The sequence below is a fragment of the Archocentrus centrarchus genome, chromosome 19 (genome assembly GCF_007364275.1).
Source record: "Archocentrus centrarchus isolate MPI-CPG fArcCen1 chromosome 19, fArcCen1, whole genome shotgun sequence".
NCBI classification, from domain to species: domain Eukaryota; kingdom Metazoa; phylum Chordata; class Actinopteri; order Cichliformes; family Cichlidae; genus Archocentrus; species Archocentrus centrarchus.
In genome coordinates, this window is record NC_044364.1 from 24839904 (window position 1) to 24864024 (window position 24121).

General features: G+C 41.8%; 1 protein-coding gene across 1 annotated transcript in view; it reads left to right on the forward strand.

The window, feature by feature from the left end:
- The window catches only part of ryr2a (ryanodine receptor 2a (cardiac)), a 375294-nt gene that overhangs the window by 109793 nt on the left and 241380 nt on the right, over positions 1-24121 (forward strand). The window contains 12 exon segments of the mRNA XM_030754826.1: positions 3809-3912; positions 4090-4173; positions 5358-5517; positions 6476-6642; positions 6857-6941; positions 11713-11817; positions 12576-12750; positions 16375-16583; positions 16718-16888; positions 20709-20854; positions 21016-21130; positions 21354-21514. Of these exon segments, the coding sequence (XP_030610686.1) occupies positions 3809-3912; positions 4090-4173; positions 5358-5517; positions 6476-6642; positions 6857-6941; positions 11713-11817; positions 12576-12750; positions 16375-16583; positions 16718-16888; positions 20709-20854; positions 21016-21130; positions 21354-21514 (1682 nt within the window).

Genomic DNA, 24121 nt, shown 5'->3' on the forward strand with positions numbered 1-24121 from the left:
TTTATCGTTTGATAGGAATGTCGTTTCTCACTCAAAATGACACGTTATAATTTATGAGAGTTTTGTTTGATTATAGGCCAAAAAGTCATTTACAGTTTAAATATACAGTTATACAGTTTAAATCATTTTTGGGCAAATACTGGAAATCACTTTTGGCAGATGATCACTTCAGAACTTGCCTTTGAATACTCTGGTTTTAAAGATTTATTATATATTCGTGAGATTTATTAAAGTAATCCACTGACAGTTGGCAATGGATTACTTTAATGCTGCTACACAGAAAACAATAACTAAGAATAGTTAATGCAGGAAACTTTCTTCTTCAAATTGTGAGCAAATACAGTTTTAAACAGCTCTTCTGTTGCTGCCACAGTATGACTCAGTCTAATGCAGTAACCTGAACTATCCATCAAAGTAACCAATCACATTAGGCTCCATAGGTTCCGCTCCAGCAGTCAAAGGTCAGTTTCTTCACGGGCATAGAATTCAGCTCCAAGCATGTAAAGTTTCCTCACGAGAGCGTGCAACTGCAGCAGCGCACGCACAGCTGTCACTCACGTGCTCAATGCTTCTTTGTCCGCATGACTGCGGAGTTCTACGTGCGCAGGTTGTTGAATGAACACTGGCACTCGCAAAATTAAATTATTTGCGCAGAGTTTGGTGAGACCATGGAGCAAAACTTTAATTTGGCCTTTCTGTGATTCTAGCAAACCGTCAGGCAACACAAGTGAAAAGGTGGATTTTAAATCAAACGATCAAGATATGATCGAAGTGCAGATTTTCAGTTTTAAATTGAAGTTGTTTAACATAAGTGCTACATTAACTCTTCAGGGATTACAGCCATTTTTATGCCTAGCCCCCCATTTTCAGAGGTTCATAAGTAATTGGATAGGTGAAGCCAGTTCCCTTGTAACTACAAACAAATTAGATAAAAGATCGTGAGTTAAAGTGTTGATAACGATTCACAGGAACTTTTAATGTGAGGTCCAAAGGAATCTGATGCAAGTGAAGGAGATGATCGTTAGGCCCTGGCCAGCTCAAAAACACCGAAAAGCCTTGAACACCATAGAAGGTGATAATGGATAATTGCACAATTCATTCCTTGGTTAAGAAAAAACCCTTCACAACATCTAGCCAAGTCAGGAACACTCTGGATGAGGAAGACATTGTCAAAGTCTGCGATAATGAGAAACCTTCATGAATGTAACACAGTGTTCAGAGTGTAGTCAAGACAGCACAAAGAATCATTGGCTGGCCTCTCCCCTTCCTGACAGCTACAATCAATTATAGCTCACACCCTGGTTTTGAACTGTTTGACCTGCTGACCTCTGGCAGGTGCTATAGGTGCATCTAAGCCAGAACAAACAGACTCATGAACAGTTTCTTTGCCAAAGCAATAACCACCCTGAACTCACACACACACACCCACTCTAACTGTGCAATACCCACATCTCTGTGCAATATTATTCATACTGAACAATATCTATCACCCCTATAATGTGCAATATCTAGTATTCATTCACCAAGTGCAATACTCACCCATCTTCATTTTTATATGTATATACTTATCTATTGATTTTATTTTTTTTTATAATGTACATTTTTTAATACATCCCATTTTATTTTCTGTATATTTTTGGAAGTTTTATTTTATATTTTTAGAAAGTGTGACTTTCTACTGCATGGCATGGAACAGGAGTGGACCTCCAATCTCATTGTTCATTCTATATAATGACAAATAAAGGCATTCTTTTCTTTTCTATTCTCAATGCACAATTTATTTTTCAGAAGGCATTGTTGTTTTTGTTTGTTTTTTAACTGAACATAGGAACATATGAAGAGTTCATATGCAAAGTCCTCTAAATTTGCCTGGACAATTTTCTTTAAAAAGCGTCATGTCGGCCGGTGGAAATTGACCCAGGCGCAGAGGCAACAGTTCACAGGAAACAAGGTTTATTACAGGAATTGACTAACCGAAAAGGTGACGGTCAGAAGGTTAAGAAGGCTCACTCAGGAACTCAGGTTTAATGACTGGTTGGGGATGTGGCTGGCGGAGTGCGTCTGGGCAGAGGAGGTCCGAGGGGCAGGCAGGCGGAAGCTGGACAGCAGGTGGCCGAGAAGAAGGGCTCTGGCGTGGTGGAGGGTGGTTTCACCACTCCAAGGGAATGTGATGCTATATGAGTGGAGATGATGAAGCAACAGGAATGACAGAGGTAATCACGGGTAAGCAATTTCCAAAAGGCAAAGCAGGTAGGTTTACCACAGGGAGGCTGAACAATCTGGTGGCGAGTCAGCGTCTCAGCTCCTCATAAATACTCTTGACCGTAATGACCACCAGGAACAGGTGTGTGCCCAGGTGCCGGTATGACAACAGGAAACAGCTGCCTGCCCCAACGGATCATGACAGACATGCCCACAAACCACAGAGCCCACCCCGACCCATGACAAAAAGCTATTTTTGTTTTTTTTTTATCTGGATCTTATGGTAAAGCTCGGGAATTTCATTTTACAGACAAAGGTGAGGTGCCTTTTTTCAAAAATGTAAATATAGTCATTTGCCTACTTTTTAACAAATAATATTTAGTTTTGTGGCAAAACCAGCTAAATCTTCAGTCCATACTCTGCCCAGTGTGAATGAAGGAAAAAGGCCCAAATATTAGACTATAATAAAAAGATTTCTACATAGATTCTCACAATGCAACCACAATGGCACAAAATGGCTGCACATTTATTTTAACAATAACAAAATAGTAGATACTAGGCTGCGGGGTTCATGACAACTGAGGATGCATACTGTGTGTGGCTGTGACCGGCCCCCACTTGCATGCGGGTATACACCGAGCTAACCTACCTGTCCTGTGAGCAGACTGTGTGAGTGAGACCCTCACAGCAAAGGAGACGGGAGCTCCGCACAGGCCAGTAATGATCCTTCCACAGGTTCACCGACAGAAATCTTGTTACAACTTTTACTTCCTTTAGTCAAGTTTGATCGGTGAACATTTTTTCTATACAAAACAAGGCTAGACTCCACCAACAAATGCCGACTCCTCAGTGTAGCACAGTGCTGAAATCATGTCCCTGGAACCAGGGACATGGAGGATTTTGCAGGCAATGGGAAGTGCTGTTTGGAGGCTTTTGATAATTCAGATTAGTCAGAGATGGGTATTTAATGGGTTATGATACAACATGATTGATTGGCGTATAGTAGGTGTGGAAAGCTGAAAATCTTGGGTGTTGGGTGAGTGGTGGGCAGTTCTTGGGTGCCCGGGGCTGTGTTCTCGACTTGTGCTGGGGGGACTGGCCTGCAGCGGGGTGGGCTGTCATTGCCTCTGGCTCACTGGGGGCTCTTACCCTTTGTCCATGGGAGGTCCATTTGGGGCCTCCCTCCTTCCTCCTCTGGGGTGTGCACGAAGGGTGCCATCGGGATGTGTGGCCTCAGGTCTTCTGAGCTCCTGGTGGGCTGTGGATGGCCCAGGTCCCCTGGATCTTTCCCTATCTGCCTCTGGATCCCAAGAGGCATTTTTGGAGCTTCTCGCCCTCATTATTGAGTACGTTTCATGACAGAGACACACGCACACTAGAACATAACACAGTAGGGTTGTGTGTGTGTATGTGTATGTATGTATATGTACCCGTTCTCGGTCCCCTTATTTCAAACATTAACAAGAGGAGCCTATTGAGAATTTATAGAGCTCTTCTTGTAAAAGCAAATATGTTTGGCACAACAGTGCATTTGGATCATGATTCTGATAGTTCTCCATGTCCTGACTGCCCTAAAACCTTTTCTTTTTCTGTGTGTGTGCTTCAGGTGCGAGACGATAACAAGCGGCAGCATCCATGTCTGGTGGAGTTCTCCAAGCTTCCTGAACAGGAACGAAGCTACAATTTACAGATGTCTCTAGAGACTCTCAAGTAATATATCAGTGCAGTGAAATTTGAAATTTGAGTGAGATTTGAAATTTGATCCCATATAATTGTATGTTTTCTCTGAACATTGCAGAAGCATGATTAATGGTTAAAATTCATAGCAAGCACCTGCACAGACTATTTAATGTGGTGTGTGTGTGATTGTGTTTTTGCCTGTTCCAGAACTCTTCTGGCTTTGGGTTGCCATGTTGGACTAGCAGATGAACATGCTGTAGAGAAAGTCAAGAGCATGAAGCTGTCACCAACGTAAGACCCATCAACTATTAGTACAAAAACAAAAAATACACCTCAAGAATAACCAAAAGCATGCAAGCAATGCAAGATAACACATAACAGATGGATACAGAAGGATATATATACACACTCAGTAGTCATTTCATTAGGTACAGCTGCTCAATGCAGCCACTCAGTGCATTCTGGCATGGAGATGTGGTCAAGATGAAGTTCAAACCAAACATAATGGTATACAGAAGAACATCTCTGAATGTAAAATCTTGAAGAAGATGGGCTGCTCATCAAATCGCCTTTTTGTTTACTTCTTACTCCTCCCGTGCCGCACAGAAGACTACACCGGGTGCCACTCCTGTCAGCTAAAAACAGGAAACTGAGGTGACATTTTGCGCAGCCTCACTAAAATTAGACAACAGAGGACTGGAAAAACATTGCCTGGTCTGTGGAGTGTCGAGTTCTGTAGCACCATTCAGATGGTAGGAAGATGTAAACAACATGAAAGCATGGGTGCATTCTGCTAGTGCAAAAGTTAAGGCAGGTGGTGGTGATGGTGCTGTAACGATATGTATTTTCTTGGTACACTTTGTAGTACCAACTCTGTCATTTAAACACCACAGCCTACCTGAGTGTTGTTGATAACTATGTTAATCCTTTTATAATCACAGTGTACCCATTGTTGTATGAAGGCCTTTGAGCACTCAAGTAGAGTGAAAAAGTGCTACATAAGATCCAGTCCATTTACCATCTACTGTTGGCTGCTTTAAGCAGGACTTTGTGCCAGGTCACAAGATCAGAACTGGTTACTTGAATATGACAGTGAGTTCAGCGTACTCAAATAGCCTCTACAGTTAACAAATGTCAATCTAGTAAAATATCTTTGGGATGTGGTGGAATGGGAAATTTGCATCATGGATGTGCAGCCAACAGACTGCAGCAACTGCATGATGGTATTATGCCAATATATCATGTCAAGTACCTTGTTGGATCTATGCCACAAACTAAGTTATTTCTAAAGCAAAAGGGGTTCCAACCTAGTACTAGCAAGTTGTACCTAATGAAGTGGCTGGCGAGTGTTGATAACTAGAGCAACACACCACTGGCATATAGCATTAGCTTGGACATGGTCTCACACATCAGCACCAGTCAAGTTATTCAGGCTTGCTAGGTAAAAATGTAGTATTTCACCTCTATCTGTGCAGCTATGAGTTATCCAGTGGTTATAAACCTGCTCCTCTGGACCTGAGTCACATCAAATTGACCTCCACCCAGGAAGCTATGGTGGACAAGCTAGCTGAGAATGCACACAATGTTTGGGCAAGAGATCGCATCCGCCAAGGCTGGACCTATGGCATACAACAGGTAACGTTAACATAACGTTAAAACATATGGAGTTATTAAAGAATGAATGAAGTATGAATGAAGAAAGACTGGATAGTTAATTCACCAATCTTAAGTACTTCTCTTCCAATTTTGGATTTTATAGTAGATAATGATTAGGTTCTACAGGATACTAGATTTGTGAATCTGTAGGTATGATTAGTTTCTTATCTGTAAATGAATTTTTGCATCTGTATCCAAACACTGAGATTGCAAAACAGTAAATGAAACGTTAATTACTGAATACTCCAAATTTAGTTACTCTTTTTCTATACCGTCAGTGATGACCTCCTCACCTTGATCTACCATTTAAAGTGATGCACGCAATAGTTCCTCAATTATCTTAATCGTAACTATTTTCTGAAAAGTAATTTAGGTACAGCAGGAGTCCCAATTATTTATTTATTTTTTGTCATATTCAGGTCAGGTATAGAGACCAGCTCAGTGACTCCAGTTAATTTAGCAGCAACAGTTACCTCTGGTGATATTCACCTGTCAGTTAAAGCATCTACACCCCAAATCTTAACTCTTAATAAAGACATTAACAAGAGTTGTTAAGAAGGGGGACAATAGCTATATAAATAAAAAAAAAAAAATTGTACCAGGCTGCACACATGTTAATTCATCTGAAGTTGGACTTTTTAACAAGAGGATTGATTCAATTGTGGAGGAAGCCTCAAACAGTAATCAGAGTGCACCTCAGTGATACCAAATGTTGCAATGTCTTCTCTTAGCTGCAATATTTTCTTTCTTTTTTAAAAATTTTGTAAACTCCTTGTGTTTCTTGTCAGAATGTAAAGAACAGTAGAAACCCTCATCTTTCCCCCTACACTCTTCTAAATGAGAGAACAAAAAAGCCCGCTCTTAGCTGCAAATAATTCTTATAGGTTAATTCTTGTTCTTCTTTTTTCAATTTTGTAACTTCCTTGTGTCTTGTCAGGATGTAAAGAACCGTAGAAACCCTCGTCTGGTCCCCTACACTCTGCTGGATGAGAGAACCAAAAAGTCCAACAAAGACAGTCTGAGAGAGGCTGTCAGGACTCTCCTGGGATATGGATACAATCTTGAAGCGCCTGACCAGGATCATGGTACAATACTGTTCACATTGTTCAGTTAAAAACAAACAAACCAAAAAACATTGTATTTTCTTTAAATTTCTATAATTATTGAGGCAAAAATAAACACCTTAAATATTGAGAAGTATAGTATGTGATATTTTTCCTTTACATTGTGTTGTTAAGATGCTCATCAGATTGTCCTGTTGTTTACTTCTCACTCCTCCCATGCCTCTCTGTCATCCAGCAGCTGAGTCTGACTTGAGTAATATGTCAGCTGAGAGGTTCCGCATTTTCAGAGCAGAAAAAACATACTGCGTTAATGCTGGGAAGTGGTACTTTGAACTGGAGGTAAGAAGCAAGAAAATAATTGTGATTGGCATAAAATGCTTAAGGAGAATTATTGAAATACATCAGAAGTTGGCTGATACAAATGTAAAGTTCTTCCTAAAGTGTCCTTGGTTTTGAGAAAACTGAACAAATAATTCAACTTAATTTCAATCCATGTTACAATCAATCGGTGATCTGATTTTTCTTCTAATGAACACACACAAAAAAGTATGTTGTTACTATACTGTTTCTTCATTCTCCATCTTTGCAGGGGTGTATTATGAAAGAGATTGGACATAGCTATGCTTTCTTTGTGTTAGCTGGCTTAAGAAAATCTGAAACATCAAATGTCTCTTTTAACCCAACCTTTCTTCATCAGGCTATATGTACACTTATGGTCAGAAGTTTACATACACTCATTATGAGAATGAATGTCATGGTATTTCCACAGTGGAATGATTGTACAGCATACATCTTTAATGACTTTAAAAAAGAATTGGGTGGACGAGTTTTAATTTAGTTTGAATTTTTTCTAATCCACACAGGGTCAAACGTATTCATACAGGCTCAAATATATACATACCCACCATCAATATTTGTTAAATGCCCCTTAACAATGTGTATCTCCATCAGACACTTTTGTTAGCCATCAACAAGCTTCTGGCTAGATATTTTACTGCTCTTCTTTGCAGAATTGGTATAGGTCATTTAAACTGATGGTTCCCTGGCACAGACCCAGCTTTTAAGCGTAGTCCACAAATTTTGGGGTTGAGGCTTTGGGAAGGCCATTCAAGAAGCTTAATATTAGCTTACTTTATCCATTCCAAAACCAATTTTCATGTGTGTTTGGGATCATTGTCCTGTTAGAGCACCCATCTGTGTCCAAGTTTCAACTGTCTAGGTGTCTGAAGTTGAAAAATTTGGAGGTAGTTCTCCTTCTTCATTATTCCATCCATTGTCATTGTAGCCAAATAGTTCAATCTTTGCCTTGTCTGACCATAATACTTTATCCAGATGGCATTTGGCTTGTTGACGTGGGCAGCTGCAGATTTCAGTTTAGCTTGAATGTTTAATTTTGGAGCAGGGGCTTCTTTCTTGGTTGGCACCCTCTTGGTCCATGGTGATGTAAAACTCACCTCACTGTGGATAGTGATACAGGTATTCCAGCAGTTTCCAGTTGTCAAGTAAACAGGTTTTTTGTGAAGGAAGACACCTGAAACACTTTAATTAAAAAAGTAAAACATTTAATATATTAAAGAATCAGGAAAAGTACACATGCATGTGGGGACTCAGAAGAGACAGCCTGTGTGTGTGCTCTCTCTCTCTGAGCCCGTGCTCCTGTCTAACCAAAACATTTTTATACTTCTGTTATCTAAGCATAAACAATCTCTGGGCACTACAAGTTGACCTTCATCATTCAGTCTTGTTTCTGGCTGGTTTTTCATGACTCAGATTCCTCTCAGTCATAGGCACATCTTCTTCCTGATGTTCTAATTTAATCAATACAGAGAAATCTTGTCCAGATTAATGACAGAACATGGTGACGTTGGCGATGTTCTAATTGTACGTTCAGTGGCCGGTCCTCGAGATAAGATGCTCTGAAAGAGAGAAGTTAGTCTAGAACTTTCTGATCAGTTGCTCTCTGTCTAATGTATTATTTAATTGTTTATTATTTGGTTGATCCACAGTTTATTAATTATTTTAATGGAATTTTACCTTTAAACATATGTCCTGTATTCACTGAGTAAAAAATAATCCCTAACACAGTTCATTGCAGGCTTGAGTCCTGGCAGTTCTTGGGTTGTTCCAGAAGATTCTAGCCAATTTCCTCTCATCTGAGGCTGACAGTTTGGGTCTTCTTTCAGACCTTGTCAAAGTGGTGACACATCTGAATAACTTGTACTTATGTATAGTTGTATAAACTGATGATCTTGGAATCTGCAGTTGTTTAGAAATGACTTCAAGAGACCTTCCCAATTTGTGTACATCTACAGTTCTTGTTCCTAGAGCTTCACTGAGTGCCTTAGACTTTCCCGTTGGTCGTTCCAATGAGTGCTGTCAAATCTGGCAAAGAGAAACTACCAGTTGTAGTCAACCATGAGCACTGTTCTGGTCCCAGTAAATTTAGTTTGTTATACTGACACCTAGTGGTATGGGGGTCTTAAAACTAATGTATAGGGCAAATCCTCCATTTTGTCTGGAGGTGCATCAGTGCAGAGAGGCATGGTGGAATCGAAATCGATCCTCTTCTTTGTGGTCTTGATTTCACAGAATGTTGTATGTATGTTTTCAGTTGGACAGTTTTCTGATGAGTATTAAGTTCATTGTACAGGCCAATGTCCAGTCAGAAGCAACTATGTAATCGTTAAATGTCTTCCAAATGTTGCAGAGTTATTTTTAATCAATCGTGTATTGAATAGGGTGTGTAATTGGTGCGAATTTATGTTATTTCATAGTATAAGTAATTTCAGTGTAACACTGTCATTGATTTCTTTATCTTTATATCAATGTCTACAGTTTCACAAAAAGGACATCTAACATTGGCTTCTATCTCAGGTGTTCTGTTGGGCAAGTGTTTAGCTCACTGTCTAGACCATGCATTTTGTAGAGCACCTGGTGAGGGCAGTAGAATTACTAAGGAGAAATTAACATGCCTTGGCCTTGTCAAGTTAAAAGACATTGTAGAACCTTTTGCACCCAACTCTTGTTTTTTAAAGTAATTAAAGCTGTATGCTGTACAATCATTCCCCCGTGGAAAAAGAACAGTTCAAAGAAATCAGTAAAAGCCCCAAATTACCATGACATTCATTCTCACAATAAGTAAAATTTTCCAGGATCTTTTCAATGATGTTGTGTAATATGACCACAGGAAATTGGAATATTTTTTTAATGCCACTCCTTTGCCTCCTCGCTGGACATGAACCTGCAGCATATAAAAAAAAGAGGAATTCTGGCCGACAACTATAAATTCTTTAGATAATATTATGGATTGGTCACCCAGTGTACCCTCGGTGGTCCTGTTGCTGAAATAACAGCTATGCATTAGATATCTGAAACTTTAAACTGAATCCATTAATGCATAATTCGGGTTTTTCTGTAGTCTGTGCAATACCAACATTATAAATTGATTTGAGTGAAATATGCATTTGAACCCCAAACCAAACATGACTTAGTACTTGGTGGAGAAACCCTTGCTGGCAAGCACATTGATAAGACATTTCTTGTAGTTGGTTGTCAGGTTTGCACACATCTCTGGAGGAATTTTGGCCCACTCCTCTTTACAGAAACTCTCTAAATCATTTAGGTTTCTTTGCTACTGCTTGGCAACTTGAAGCTTCAGCTCGCTCCACACATTTTCTATAGGATTCCATTACCTTAATGTATTTCTTCTTTAGCCACTCCTTTGTTGCCTTGGTGTATATTTTGGGTTAATGTCTTGCGGGAAGACCTATCCACGACCCAGCTTCAGTATCCTGGTTTAGGGGAGGAGGCTCTTGTTCAAGATTTTACAGTACATGACCCTGTCCATTGGCTCCTCAATGTAAGATAAGACAAGATAGTGTTTATTTGTCACATGCGCAGTTATACACAGTACAATGCACAATGTGGCAAAGTTGTCCTGTACCCTTAACAGAATAAAAGACCCAAAGCATAATGTTTCCACATTTGTGCTTGACTGTGGAATTGGTGTTCTTTGGGTCCTAATGTACTCAGTGTTTCTTTTCCTCCAAAGACGGTAGGTTGAGTGAATCCATAGGTTCAATTCATGACGGCGTAGTGTGGTACCAGTGTGTTCTTGGTGACTGTGGTCCCAACTGCCTTCAGATAATTAACAAGTTCCTCCCATGTAGTTTTGAGCTGATCCACCACCTTTCTCTTAATCATCGTCACCCCATGAGGGAAGATCTTCCATGGAGCTCCAGACTGAGGTCAATTGCTCATCATTTTATATTTCTTCCATTTCCAAATAATTGCACCAGCAGCTGTTACCTTCTCACCAAGCTTCTTGCCGATGGTCTTGTAGCCCATTCCAGCCTTGTGCAGGCCTACGCTCTTGTCCCTGACATCCTTTGACAGCTCTTTGGTCTTTGCCCATGTTGGTGAGGAAGTCAGAACAGAAGTTGTGTGCTTTATACACATATCAAGTTGAGATCAAGAGTATCTCTGATTGATTGATTGTAATCTGTGTGCCACACAGGCACATAGCCAATCTGTGGGATCCAGAATTCTGGCTGGGTTATAAAGAGCAAATACTTGTTTCACTGAATGACATTCAAATCAATTTATAAATTTTATGTACTATGTTTTTTTTTTTTTTCCTGGATTTTTAGTTGATATTCTGTCTCTCTATTAAACGGAAACTACCACAAAAATGTATTTAGAAGTTAGCAAACTTTCAAATTCAGTAGGGGATCAGATATTGTAAATGCGAAACAGACATTTTGTGCAGCTAAACAAGCTTGCATTGTTCCCTCAGCTGAGAATCTGGATCATAGTGGATATTGTCCGAAAAATAATTAGTTAAAATGTGGTCTTTACAAACAGGTTTAATCCAGACTCAGAACATAACCCCTCTATACAAGGTTAGGGTTGCAGCATGACTTACTATGATGATGTAGCCAGGTTGAAAGAGATTAACGACACAATGTTGGAAATGCAAAACTTTAAGGTCAAAAGACATTACTAACCCATTTATCTCCAACTCTCTGTGTACACAAAGCAGTATACACTGCTTGTTATTATATGGAGTACAGTTTCCACAGTTGATAATATGGTCCTACTTGTCATTCAGGTACTAACTGCTGGAGAGATGAGGGTTGGCTGGGCCAGACCAGGATGTCTACCAGACCAGGAGTTGGGCTCTGATGATCAGGCCTTTGTCTTTGATGGCTTTAAGGTGGCATTTTTAAACATATGCAGTTATAAAACAAATCCTATTTATTACATTCAGGTCATTCATTTATTTTTTATTTATAATGTGAATGAAAAAGAAAAGAAAAGAAAATGCAGAAGACTCTTTTTAAATTAACTACATTAAAAAAAAAATGTCCCACAGTCCTATGGTCAGATCTATGGTCAGTCTTTTACATTTATAAAAAAATGCAATCTCTTATTCTGAGGCCATGGTCCTCAGTTGGAAGAGGATTGATTGCTCATTTCAGGTTGGAGAAGAATTACTACCCCAGATGAAAAACTTATCTCAGGATCTTTTACATGAGCAGGCAAAGAGTGGAACTGAATATTGATGGATGGACTACCACAGTGTCTGCAATTATGCAGTTGGCTGTCTTTAGTCAAGGTCTTTCAGGCATGTCCAACTGGGAGGAGACCCCAAGGTGACCAGGCACAGACCTGGTAGTCCCCCCCAGAAGAGCTGGACAAGAGTGGTCAAGGAGAAAGAGACCTAGTCAACTTTACTGCTTTAGATGGCTGTCCCCTTTACCTAAATAAGGGGTAGAAAATAAATGGATGGCATTGCTTCAGTTCACAATTGGCAAGCATATCCTAGAAATTAGGAAAGAGAGAATATTCTTCCTGATGGATAGAAATGTCTAGCTGTAAAATAATAGTACCAGCCTTTGTAATGACACCACTAAATCTCAACCACTGTAATTGAATGCCTGAGCCCTGTTTGCATGTACTTGTCTTTTGTAGGTCCAGCGCTGGCACCAAGGTAATGAGCACTTTGGTCGAGCCTGGCAGACAGGGGATGTGGTGGGCTGCATGGTGGATCTGAATGAGCACACCATGATGTTCACACTCAATGGAGAAGTGCTGCTGGATGATTCTGGATCTGAGCTGGCCTTCAAGGACTTTGAAGTCAGTGAAGGTTAGTGCTCTGTCTTGGACAACAGATGGACTTGGGAAAAAAGTAGAGACACTGCTAAGTCTTACTAGTCATGCCAACTGGGCAAAGCAGAGGACTTGTGACCCAAGTTTTCTTCTAAGTAAATAACTGGTGAAACCATTTATTTTTAATTAGTCTGTCTAGTCTATTGGGCAGCATGGTGGTGTTAGCACTGCTGCCTCACAGTGAGAAGAACAGCTAGAAGGTCTGGGGTTCAAATCCACCTTGGCCTTACTGTGTGGAGTTTGCATGTTCTCCCCATGTCTGCGTGTGTTTCCTCCCACAGTCTAAAGACATGCAGTTACTGAGGTAAGGTTAATTGGTGATTATTAATGGCCCATAGCTGTGAATGGTTGTCTTATATTTCTACCTCCTTCTTATTAATAGCCCTGAAGCTCAGATACTTTATCAAGACAGCAACTGAACAATCTGTCAGCCTAATTTCTGAGAGTCTGCTTCTTTGATGTGAGGTCCACACAGGCAAATATGTCAGAATATTTTTGATGATGATGATGTGTGTCGGGTGGTGGCCGAGGGCGGAGGCCCTGGCGGACCGATCCCCGGCTATCGAGACTGGCTATTGGGACATGGAATGTCACCTCTCTGGTGGGGAAGGAGCCTGAGCTAGTGCCTGAGGTTGAGAGATACCAGCTAGATATAGTTGGGCTCACCTCAATGCGTGGCCTGGGCTCTGGAAGCAGTCTCCTGGAGAAGGGCTGGACTCTGTTCCAGTCTGGAGTTGCCCTCGGTGAGAGGCGGCGAGCTGGGATGGGTATTCTTGTATCCCCCGGCTTGCTGCCTGTACGTCGGAGTTTTCACCGGTGGATGAGAGGGTAGTTTCCCTGCGCTTTTGGGCTGTGGAATGGGTCCTGACTGTTGTTTGCGCTTATGCGCCGAATGACAGTACCCACCCTTTTTGGAGTCACTGGACGGGGCGCTGGCGAGTGCTCCATCTGGTGACTCCATAGTCTTGCTGGGAGACTTCAACGCTCATGTGGGCAATGACAGTGAGACCTGGAGGGGCGTGATTGGGAGGAACGGCCTGCCCAATCTGAACCTGAATGGTGTTTTGTTGTTGGACTTCTGTGCAAACCACAGTTTGTCCATAACAAACACCATGTTCAAACATAAGGATGTCCATAAGTGCACATGGCACCAGGACACCCTAGGTCGCAGGTCGATGATCAATTTTGTAATCGTATCATCAGATCTGCGGCCGAGATATGTTCTGGACACTCGGGCGAAGAGAGAAGCTGAGCTGTCAACTGATCACCACCTGGTGGTGAGTTGGATCAGGTGGTGGGGGAAGATGCTGGACAGACCTGGCGCACCTAAACGTATTGTGAGGGTGCACTGGGAACGCCTGGCAGAAGCCCCAGTCTGGGAGATCTTCAACTCCGACCTCCGGCAGAACTTCAACAGCATTCCGAGGGAGGCTGAGGACATTGAGTCAGAATGGACCATGTTCCGCACCTCCATTGTTGAGGCTGCTGCTCAGAGCTGTGGCTTCAAGGTGGTTGGTGCCTGTCGTGGTGGTAACCCCCGAACCAGATAGTGGTCACCAGAGGTGAAGGGAGCCATCAAGCTGAAGGAGTCCTGTCGGGCTTTCTTAGCCTGTGGGACTCCGGAGGCAGCTGAAAGGTATTGGCAGGCCAAGCGGGATGCAGCTCGGGCAGTGGCCAAAGCAAAAACTCGGGTGTGGGAGGAGTTCGGTGAGGCTATGGAAAAAGACTTTCGGATGGCATCAGTGCGATTCTGGTAAACCGTCAGGCGACTCAGGAGGGGAAAGCAGTGCTCCACTCACACGGTTTATAGTGCGGGTGGGGTGCTGCTGACTTCAACTGAGGCTATAGTCGGACGGTGGAAGGAATACTTCGAGGACCTCCTGGATCCCACAGACACGCCTTCTGTAGTGGAAGCAGAGTCTGGGGACGAAGGAGATGACTTGAACATCACTGCGGGTGAGGTCACTGAGGCAGTTAAACAACTCCTTGGTGGCAGGGCCCCTGGGGTGGACGAGATTCGCCCTGAGTTCCTGAAGGCTCTGGATGTTATAGGGCTGTCTTGGTTGACACGCCTCTGCAACATCGCGTGGAGATCTGGGGCAGTGCCATTGGATTGGCAGACCGGGGTGGTGGTCCCCATCTTTAAGAAGGGAGACCGGAGGATGTGCTCCAACTTTTGGGGGATCACACTCCTCAGCCTCCCTGGTAAGGTCTATGCCAGGGTGCTGGAAAGGAGGGTCCGTCCGTTAGTCGAACCTCGGATTCAGGAGGAACAATGCAGTTTTTGTCCTCGTCGCGGAACGCTGGATCAGCTCTTTATCCTCTCAAGGATATTCGAGTGTGCGTGGGAGTTTGCCCAACCAGTCTACATGTGCTTTGTGGACTTGGAGAAGGCATTCGACCGTGTCCCTTGGGGTATCCTTTGGGAGGTAGTTCGGGAGTATGGGGTGTCTGGCCCATTGTTGCGGGCCATTCAATCTCTGTACAACCGCAGTGAGAGCTTGGTCCGTATAGCCAGTAATAAGTCGGATTCATTTCCTGTGGGTGTTGGACTCCGTCAGGGCTGCCCTTTGTCAACGATTCTGTTCAGAATTTTTATGGACAGAATTTCTAGGCGTAGCCAGGTGGTGGAAGGCTTCTTCCTTGGTGGCCTCTTTGCAGATGATGCGGTCCTGTTGGCTTCATCAGGGGGTGGCCTCCAGCTCACAGTGGAATGGTTCGCAGCTGAGTGTGAAGCGGACGGCATGAGAATCAGCACCTCTAAGTCTGAGGCCATGGTCCTCAGCCGGAAAAAGGTGGAGTGCCCACTCCGGCTCAGGAACGAGTTCTTGCCCCAAGTGGAGGAGTTCAAGTATCTCGGGGTCTTGTTCACGAGTGACGGGAGAAGGGAGTGGGAGATCGACAGACAGATCGGGGCTGCTTCTGCAGTGATGCGGACGCTGCACCAGTCTGTCGTGGTGAAGAGGGAGCTTAGTGTAAAAGTGAAGCTCTCGATTTTCAAGTCGATCTACGTTCCTATCCTCACCTATGATCACGAGCTTTGGGTAGTGACCGAAAGAATAAGATAGCGAATACAAGCGGCAGAAATGAGTTTCCTTCGAAGGGTGGCAGGCCTCTACCTTAGAGATAAGGTGAGGAGTGAGGCCATCCGGGAGGGGCTCAGAGTAGAGCCGCTGCTCCTCCACATCAAAAGGAGCCAGTTGAGGTGGCTCGGGCATCTGATTAGGATGCCTCCTGGTCGCCTCTTGGGCAAGGTGTTCCGGGCATGTCCCACCGGGAGGAGGCCCCGTGGTAGACCCAGGACATGCTGGAGAGATTATATCTCTTGGCTGGCCTGGGAACGCCTTGGGGTCCCTCTGGATGAGCTGGAGAGGTGGCTGGGGAGAGGGAGGTCTGGGCTTCTCTGCTTAGGCTCCTGCCCCCGCGACCTGGCCCCGTATAAGTGGAAGAGAATGGATGGATGGGATGGATGGATTTTTGATGATTAAGGAGCACTAACTGTTGTTAATCTGACATTTTTCTTATATCGCTCTATCTACTAGGCTCCATAAGTAATATACAACACGTTGTCATAGCATTTGACTGTTTTTGTCTGTCACAGGTTTTATTCCGGTTTGCAGTCTGGGTGTGTGTCAGGCTGGGAGAATGAACTTTGGTAAAGATGTCAGCACTCTAAAGTACTTCACCATTTGCGGGCTGCAGGAAGGCTATGAACCGTTTGCTGTTAACATGAACCGGGATGTCACCATGTGGCTCAGCAAGAGGCTCCCTCAGTTTGTACCCGTACCCCCCAACCACCAACACATTGAGGTGAGGGTAGGACCCTGGATACATTTCAATAATTATCAATAATATGTTTTCCCTACAAAATTTTTTGAATTAATCACCAAAAAATAAGCTGAGTTGATTAAAACATGCAGACAGAACAGATGTTTCTTTTTCAGGTGACAAGGATAGATGGGACAGTAGAGTCGTGTCCATGCCTAAAGGTCACCCAGAAGTCTTTTGGCTCACAGAGCAGCTATACTGACATTACCTTCTACAGACTGAGCATGCCCATAGAATGTGCCGAATCCAGGTGTCCACCAAACGGCAGCCTCTTCTCACCAAAGAGGGTAACAAATTCTGTTCATATCACACACACAAATTCAATCTTTTTCCCAGCCTCTGCTGCTTATATGTATAAATTGAGTGCACATTATTTTTGATTTCTTAACTCAGCTTAATGCGGCATGTTTTTCCGCTTGTCATTCTTATTCTTGCTAGTTTGAGTTTGACCTTCTTTCCTGTGCATCTTGGTTGATTTGATGAAAGCTCAGTTGGGAAAACCACACGTTTTGGGCTTTCTTGACATGTGTGTTCCTTTTGTTTCTCTTCTGCCTTAGAGGGAACACTTTCTGCCTGGTATTGCAGGGTCCTGATCACCCCAAATTTGTGTTCCAGTGGGTGGTGGGAGTCAAAGAGTAGGTACTGGTCTGTGTGTGTGGGCTTCCAGTAAACGTCAGTGTTGAGGCTTCCATCTTTCTCAATAAGCACTGCACAGTCCAGGAATGGTAACCTATTATCCCTGGTATCCTCCCTGGTAAAACGTATGTATTTATCCCCTGAGTTGAGGTGGCGAGTGAAGGCTTCTACTTCTTGGGTTTTGATTTTGACCCAGGTGTCATCCACATATCTGTACTAGTGGCTAGGTGCCATCCCTTTGAATGAACCCAGTGCTTTAGTTTCCACTTCCTCCATGTAAAGGTTGGCTACAATGGGTGACACTGGGGAGATATTTTCTTGGCACATTTTGGGCCCCACAGTACCAGTTGAACATTGTTTAAATGACACTACCTACCTGAGTATTGTTGCTGATCATGTCCATTCTATCATGACCACAGTGTACCCATCTTCTGGTGGCATCTTCCAACTCCATGTCACAAAACTAAAATAATCTCAAACTGGTTTCTTGAATATAGCAATTAGTTAACTGTACTCAAATGGCCTCCACAGTCATCAGATCTCAGTCCAACAGAACACCTTTAGATGTGGTGGAACATGAGATTGATATAATGAATGTGCAGCCCACAAAACGAATACTTTGGCATGCAGCCCGGAGCAGCCAGGAATCAAACAAGCGACAGCTGGTTCATTATTAATTCCAGCTTTCTGATGCTGCAATTATATTAAGAGGCCATGCAAAGTGACTGAGATTACTGTATTTTCCGGACTATAAGTCGCACTTTTTTTTTTTTTCATAGTTTGGCTAGGGGTGCAACCTATACTCCGGAGCGACTTATATGTGAAATTATTAACACATTAACCAAAATACTCAGACACTTGACATCTCTGTAAACCGGAGCTTTAAGGCAGTCTTGCGTAACCTGTGGGCGCAGTGGATGATGGCTGGAGAGCACAGCTTCACGGCAACCAGGAGAATGCGCCACCCAATTTCCTGGAAGTCATTGGATGGATCAACAAAGCATGGGCTTCAGTGACAACCGAACCCATCCTGTCAGGATTCAGAAAGGCCAGAATAATCGGAACTGCAACTGACGATGAGTCTGACGAAAGTGATCCAGAAGAGGAAGCGGCGCTTTGTCTACCTACAGAGTGTGCAGAGTTTTTTAGAAGTGACACCGAGGATGAAGAATTCAATGCATTGGTTTGGTAAACTTGTTAGTATGTTCTTTATGCTATGGTTATCTGAATAACTGTTAATGTTACGTTAACATACCAGATACGTACTCAGTTCGTAGTCTATGCGTCATGTAGCTGAATGTGTTATGTTAGCATACCGTAGGCGTAACCCTGTTCGGCCTGTTCTTTAATCCATTATTATTCTAAATTGCCTTTCAAGATGAAATGTCTGTTCTTGGTCTTGGATTTTATCAAATAAATTTCCTCCAAAAAATGTGACTTATAGTCCAGTGCGACTTATATATGTTTTTTCTTCTTTATTATGCATTTTTTGGCTGGTGTGACTTATACTCCGGAGCGACTTATAGTCCGAAAAATACGGTATGTTTGATACTATAGAAGTTGGAGTACAGGTTTCTGTTTTTAAAGTGAATATAAAGTGAATATTAATGTTTGTTTTCAGTCTTGATAATACTGTTAAACAGTTCATCTGTATAATAGGAACTATTTGTGGTGTTGAGGAAAAAGTTATCCCGATCAGTGTCCTTCTTGAAATCCTGTGTTGAGCATATTGAAAAGCTCCACATCATTTTGCGCAACAAACCTTTGTAGAAAATTACAAACAGTAGGATGGTTGTGAGGGATATCTGTTGTGACGAAGTTATCATACCTGGTTGATGATTATCTCTAAGAGATAAGAGAGATTGATGATTGTCTCTAAGTTGTTTGTGGTGTACTGTTGCAAGGATGGTCAGGATTGTCATATTGAATGCTCCTTCTTTTTTCTTTTTACCATATCTGTAAAGTTGATATTGATTTTTGGCCCTTTGAGTGACTTTGTCTATTATAGAGTGGGCGTTCTGTCCTTGTACCGCACAAGTTTCACCCCTATGAGCCTTGATCTTTCACCACCAAATTACCCTGTGGGGTGGGACCTCTCCATCTCAGTCTCGATCTTCTGCTGCAGTTGTAGTTTTTCTGACAGAACTGTCCTCACTTTCTTCTCCGTTTCGGCCCAGGTCTCCTCTGGTGACCCCACATTGCCGTCAATCACCGGGTTGTTATGCCATCTTGTCAGTGACACACTTTGAATAGATCATAATGCAATGAGTTATTGCATTCAACAATTTCAGCTTTTATGTCATTCATGTCCTTTTGTGTAAACTGAAGGCTCATTTTGATCTGTTGCAACTCTCTTGTTATCACTTCTATTCTGAAGTTTGTTGACACCATAATGATGTTGACAAAGCCTTTAAAGTTTTCCCGTTGTTGTGGCAACGCCAAAAGCATATTTTGCTGCTGCAATAGCTCAGTTGTCTGTATGAGAGTCACATATTCATCCAATAATTTTGCCTGTGCTCTGGGTTTAGGTGGCATTTTATAGCACACTGTTATCTTAATATCCAACACCCAGCTTCTCTTGAAGCTTTGCAACCTATGAGATTAAAATTATTTAAAATTAATGAAGTTATTATGTTAGTCATAGTGACTCTGTTAAAGAGTCGTTATGACAAAATTTATACTGTTATGGTCCTGGGTTGTTGCTCAGCATTTTGAAGTTTTTGATCTTTTGAGCTTTGTTTTGGGAATGTTCTTTTGACCCTTGGTTGCTTGATGTCATTATGTTTGTATATTTAGTTCAATAGTTGCTTGGTTAGGTTCTCCCTCAGTGTTCCATCCCCCCCTGTAAAGTCCCCTGTGCTTAGGTCATGTCTGTATTTTCTGCATTTAGTTCTCATTTCCTGTTTTATTTTCCTAGCCACCTGTTCCCTGTTGTGTTGAGTTTTGCTTCATCCCTGTCACATTAGTATAATTCTCTCCACCTGCGCTCTCCAGCTTTCTCCAATTGTCTCATTTACCCCGATGTGTATACATTGTCTGCATTTTCCCCTTGTTGTGTCCTCATCGTTGGCTTCCCCCGCTGTTCACCCTTATGTTCATGCACATGCACATGTACATGTTCAAGTTTAAATTTATGTTCCCATTCATGTTCAAGTTTCAAGTGAGTTTAGTGTTTTGTGCTGCTGGCTCCCAACCAGCCCTGTTCATGTTCTACGTTCTCGCTAATAAAGCTGAAATCTAAGTTTAGCTTTTGCCTCTGGAATCCTGCTTTGGGCCTGCCTGACACAGCACTACATGACATATACATTAGTTGTGCAAAATAATTTTCAACATCTTTTCAACATGTTTTTGCTCCGTGGGATAATGTTTTACCAAGTCCAATGAACTCCACTGAACGAAGTTATCACAAAACCAGTGACATGAACTATAAAGTCTGGGTGATGTGAGGCATTCAGCTGTGTGTTTCTGCAGGAGCTGGAGGACTTTGAAAATGTATCAGACTTTGAGGTCCTGAGGAAGTCGTCTCACAATCATAATGGTCCTAATGGACCCGACAGAGATGAGTTCAACAACCACAAAGATTATAACCAGGAGAAGCCTTCCAAATTCAAACAACGGTAATCCCTCTGTCCTTTCAATATATCCTTGACTCACTTACAAAATTACATTAACGAGTTTCATTGTTAAATGTAACTTTTGTGATATTTATCCAAGATTTTGAACTTTAGCACATCTTATCCTTCAGTCATTGTCTTTATTTCTCAATCCAATCTGGCAGGTTGGCTCTGAAGAGAAATAAGCTAGACAACAGCTGTCCCTCATCTGCTCGTCTGTCTGAAGAGGTGACGGTTGATGACAGAGATGGCTATGAATTCCTCATGCAAGCCTCTACTGTAAGACAACTGTTACTAATTATAAGTAGCATAAATCCAATTAACAAATGTAGCTTGATTTATAGCAGATTAATGTTTTTTGCTGAACCTGGTTTAAAATACACAAAATAATAGACAAAAGTGTCATAACTTGTATTGGTTTACAATGCCATAATTTATTGTGAATCCCTTCAAGGAAGTTTCTGTGACAAAGGACTTCATGTGCCTGTTGCTCTTTCTGCAGTACTACTATTCAGTTCGGATCTTCCCAGGTCAGGAGCCCAGCAGTGTTTGGGTAGGCTGGGTGACTTCTGACTTCCATCAGTATGACCCGTACTTTGAGCTACACAAGGTCCGAACTGTCACTGTTACCCTGGGAGATGAAAAGGGCAAAGTTCATGAGAGGTTAGTCCAGTGCCTGGTGGAAGTGTATGTATAATTTTCTGGGCTAGGTGGCATGTTGCAACAAGGCTGCAGCTTTTTGGGCGATCCTAAGAATGTATCACATGTGTGTCAGCTTATTTATGTATTATCATAGACTATATCAAGATGGTAAGGCCACCCATGATAATCAAAGTCATGAAGGGTTTTGAACCCTCACACTGAGGCTTTATGCTGTCATTTTGACACTAGATGTCATAATAAAGACAGGATCTGACTGGGAAACTGAGGGATACTGCAAACTTATAGGATAGAGACTTGACGTGGTAATGTATATCCCTCTTTACTGTCTTTCTGGACTGATGGGGATCATAATTTACCACATTGCCATCATGTTGATTCAGCTAATCATGTGGCTGCAGTGCAGTGCATAATTTCTTGCAGATACAGTAACCTCATTTTATGTTCACATCAGACATCAGAATGTAGAAAAATGTGACTGCAGTGATATAAAAGAGAGATGTTCAACCTTGAGGTGGGTCAGCTACAGCAGAAGACCAAGTTGAGTTCTACTTCCGATATTGGAGGCTGCATTGGGTTCTCAATTTTAAGAGAAAATGGAGATACTATCTGCTATAAGTAGAAGTTTCCTAATAAAGTGCTCAGTGAGTTTAGTGACTAGTGCTTAGATGAAGTAAAAACTACAAATAATCGTATACAGTGCTATAATGAAATATTTGGTTGAAATTACTTACGAGTTTATAATCATTTATTATCAGAACTCATGTCTGACTTACTTTTATTAGGAGCAACATACTAATATTTCCTGCCTTTTGTCTTATTATAGCCATAGTTGTTAGAAACATACCTCATAGATTCTGCTTTGTCATCTGTCAGTGTCAGGTGTGTTCTGCTGAATGCAGATCTGAAATCCATTGAACTCATTGTCATGTTAATGAAACCACTTTGAGAGCATTTCTGTTTTTAAGTGAGCCACACCCATTGGTTTAAGATACTGTTCTGAACCTTCAGTGTTAGCATTTTGGCTACAGACATGTTTTTTTAGAGCTAGAAGTGACCATATTTAGAGTGCTAACAGTTAAGGTTGGTTGGTTAGTAAGCTGCATTCATAAACTGTACAGGTGCAACTAGTATACTAGTATTAGTGTCTTGAACTTGCATTCTTATAGCCACCAGGGATGTCGTCTGTGGTTGCAGAAAAATACTTCTGGTTGTGTAAAAGTCTATGAGAAAATGTCCCGTTTCCTTTTCTCTATAATTTTATAAATTATGGTCTGAGTAAAAAAGGAAAATAAGTTTACTAAGAAAGCATAAATTATTTTTATTTATACATAAAAACAGAATTATGTCAGAAAAAAATAAAATTACCAGTGTCAACATTATTAACTGAAATAATATTGAAAATCTGACCTTTTTATTGAGCCATAGCACAAACCATTGCTGTGCAACTTGTAACTTGAGCTGTCACTTGATAAATCATTATTCCAAAAACAAAACAAATCAGTTTAGACTTGAGAAAACAATTGTTGATGCTCCCAAAGCAGGAGATGGATATACAAAGTTATCATTGTTTCCAAGCATCAAGAACTGGAGTAAGAATTATCATCAAGAAATTCAAAGAGAGCTACACAGTACAGAACAAGTTTGGTAGGAAGACTCTGGAAGGAAACTAATGAGATATGTGTTTAAAAACCCCATAACAATTTCCAAGACACTATTGAATGACTTAGCTCATCTGTAACCTAGCACTGACCAAGAATACCTCAGCTGGTCAAACATAGTGCTTTACTGTAAATTTACCAAAGTACGAAAGGCTAACCTGTTTATCCTGCAGTAAACTGCCTTGTATTTTCATACAACCTTTTTTTGCATGATGTGTCACAATATGAAAAACTTAACTTCACATCATATACAGTTCTAATATCTCATTTAAAAAGGGCATTACATGCAGGTCTCAAATTTACAGCTTATGAAATGCTACTGAGCAGTCCTTACATTTAAACATAACCTCTCTTGGTTGAGAACTGAAGAAGCCTTTCAGATGAGAGGTGAAATGTCTTCCAGAAACAAAAAGAAGTCCAGTCGCCTTTTTTCAAGCTCCAGAGACTACTATGACCTGGATGACTGAGAATATACACAGACATAACCTCTCTTCTTCCTCGTCTTTTTTTTTTTTCTTACACATCTTTTTCCATTTCTGAGTGAAGTTAGCTGGCACTCCTTATAAAAAAAAAAAATTTAAATCCCATCTTGCCCTGTGGGCAGTCTTTGTCCTCCAAGCTTGGGTCCTGTGCAGTATCTTAGCTGGTCCCAGGACTGTGTTCTTCTGGACAGAGATCTCGGATGTTGTTCCTGGAATCTGCTGGAGCCATTCTCCCAGTTTGGGGGTCCCTGCCACATCTTCCACATCCTTTCCAGCTCCTCTCTGAGGCCTTGGTATTTGTCAACCTTCTCTTGTTCCTTCTTCTTGATGTTTCCATCACTTAGTATTGCAATGTCTATCACTATGGCTTTCTTGCTCTGTTTGTCCACCACTATTATGTCCAGTTGGTTAGCCATCACAAATTTGTCTGTCTGTATCTGGAAGTCCCACAGGAACTTAGCTCTGTT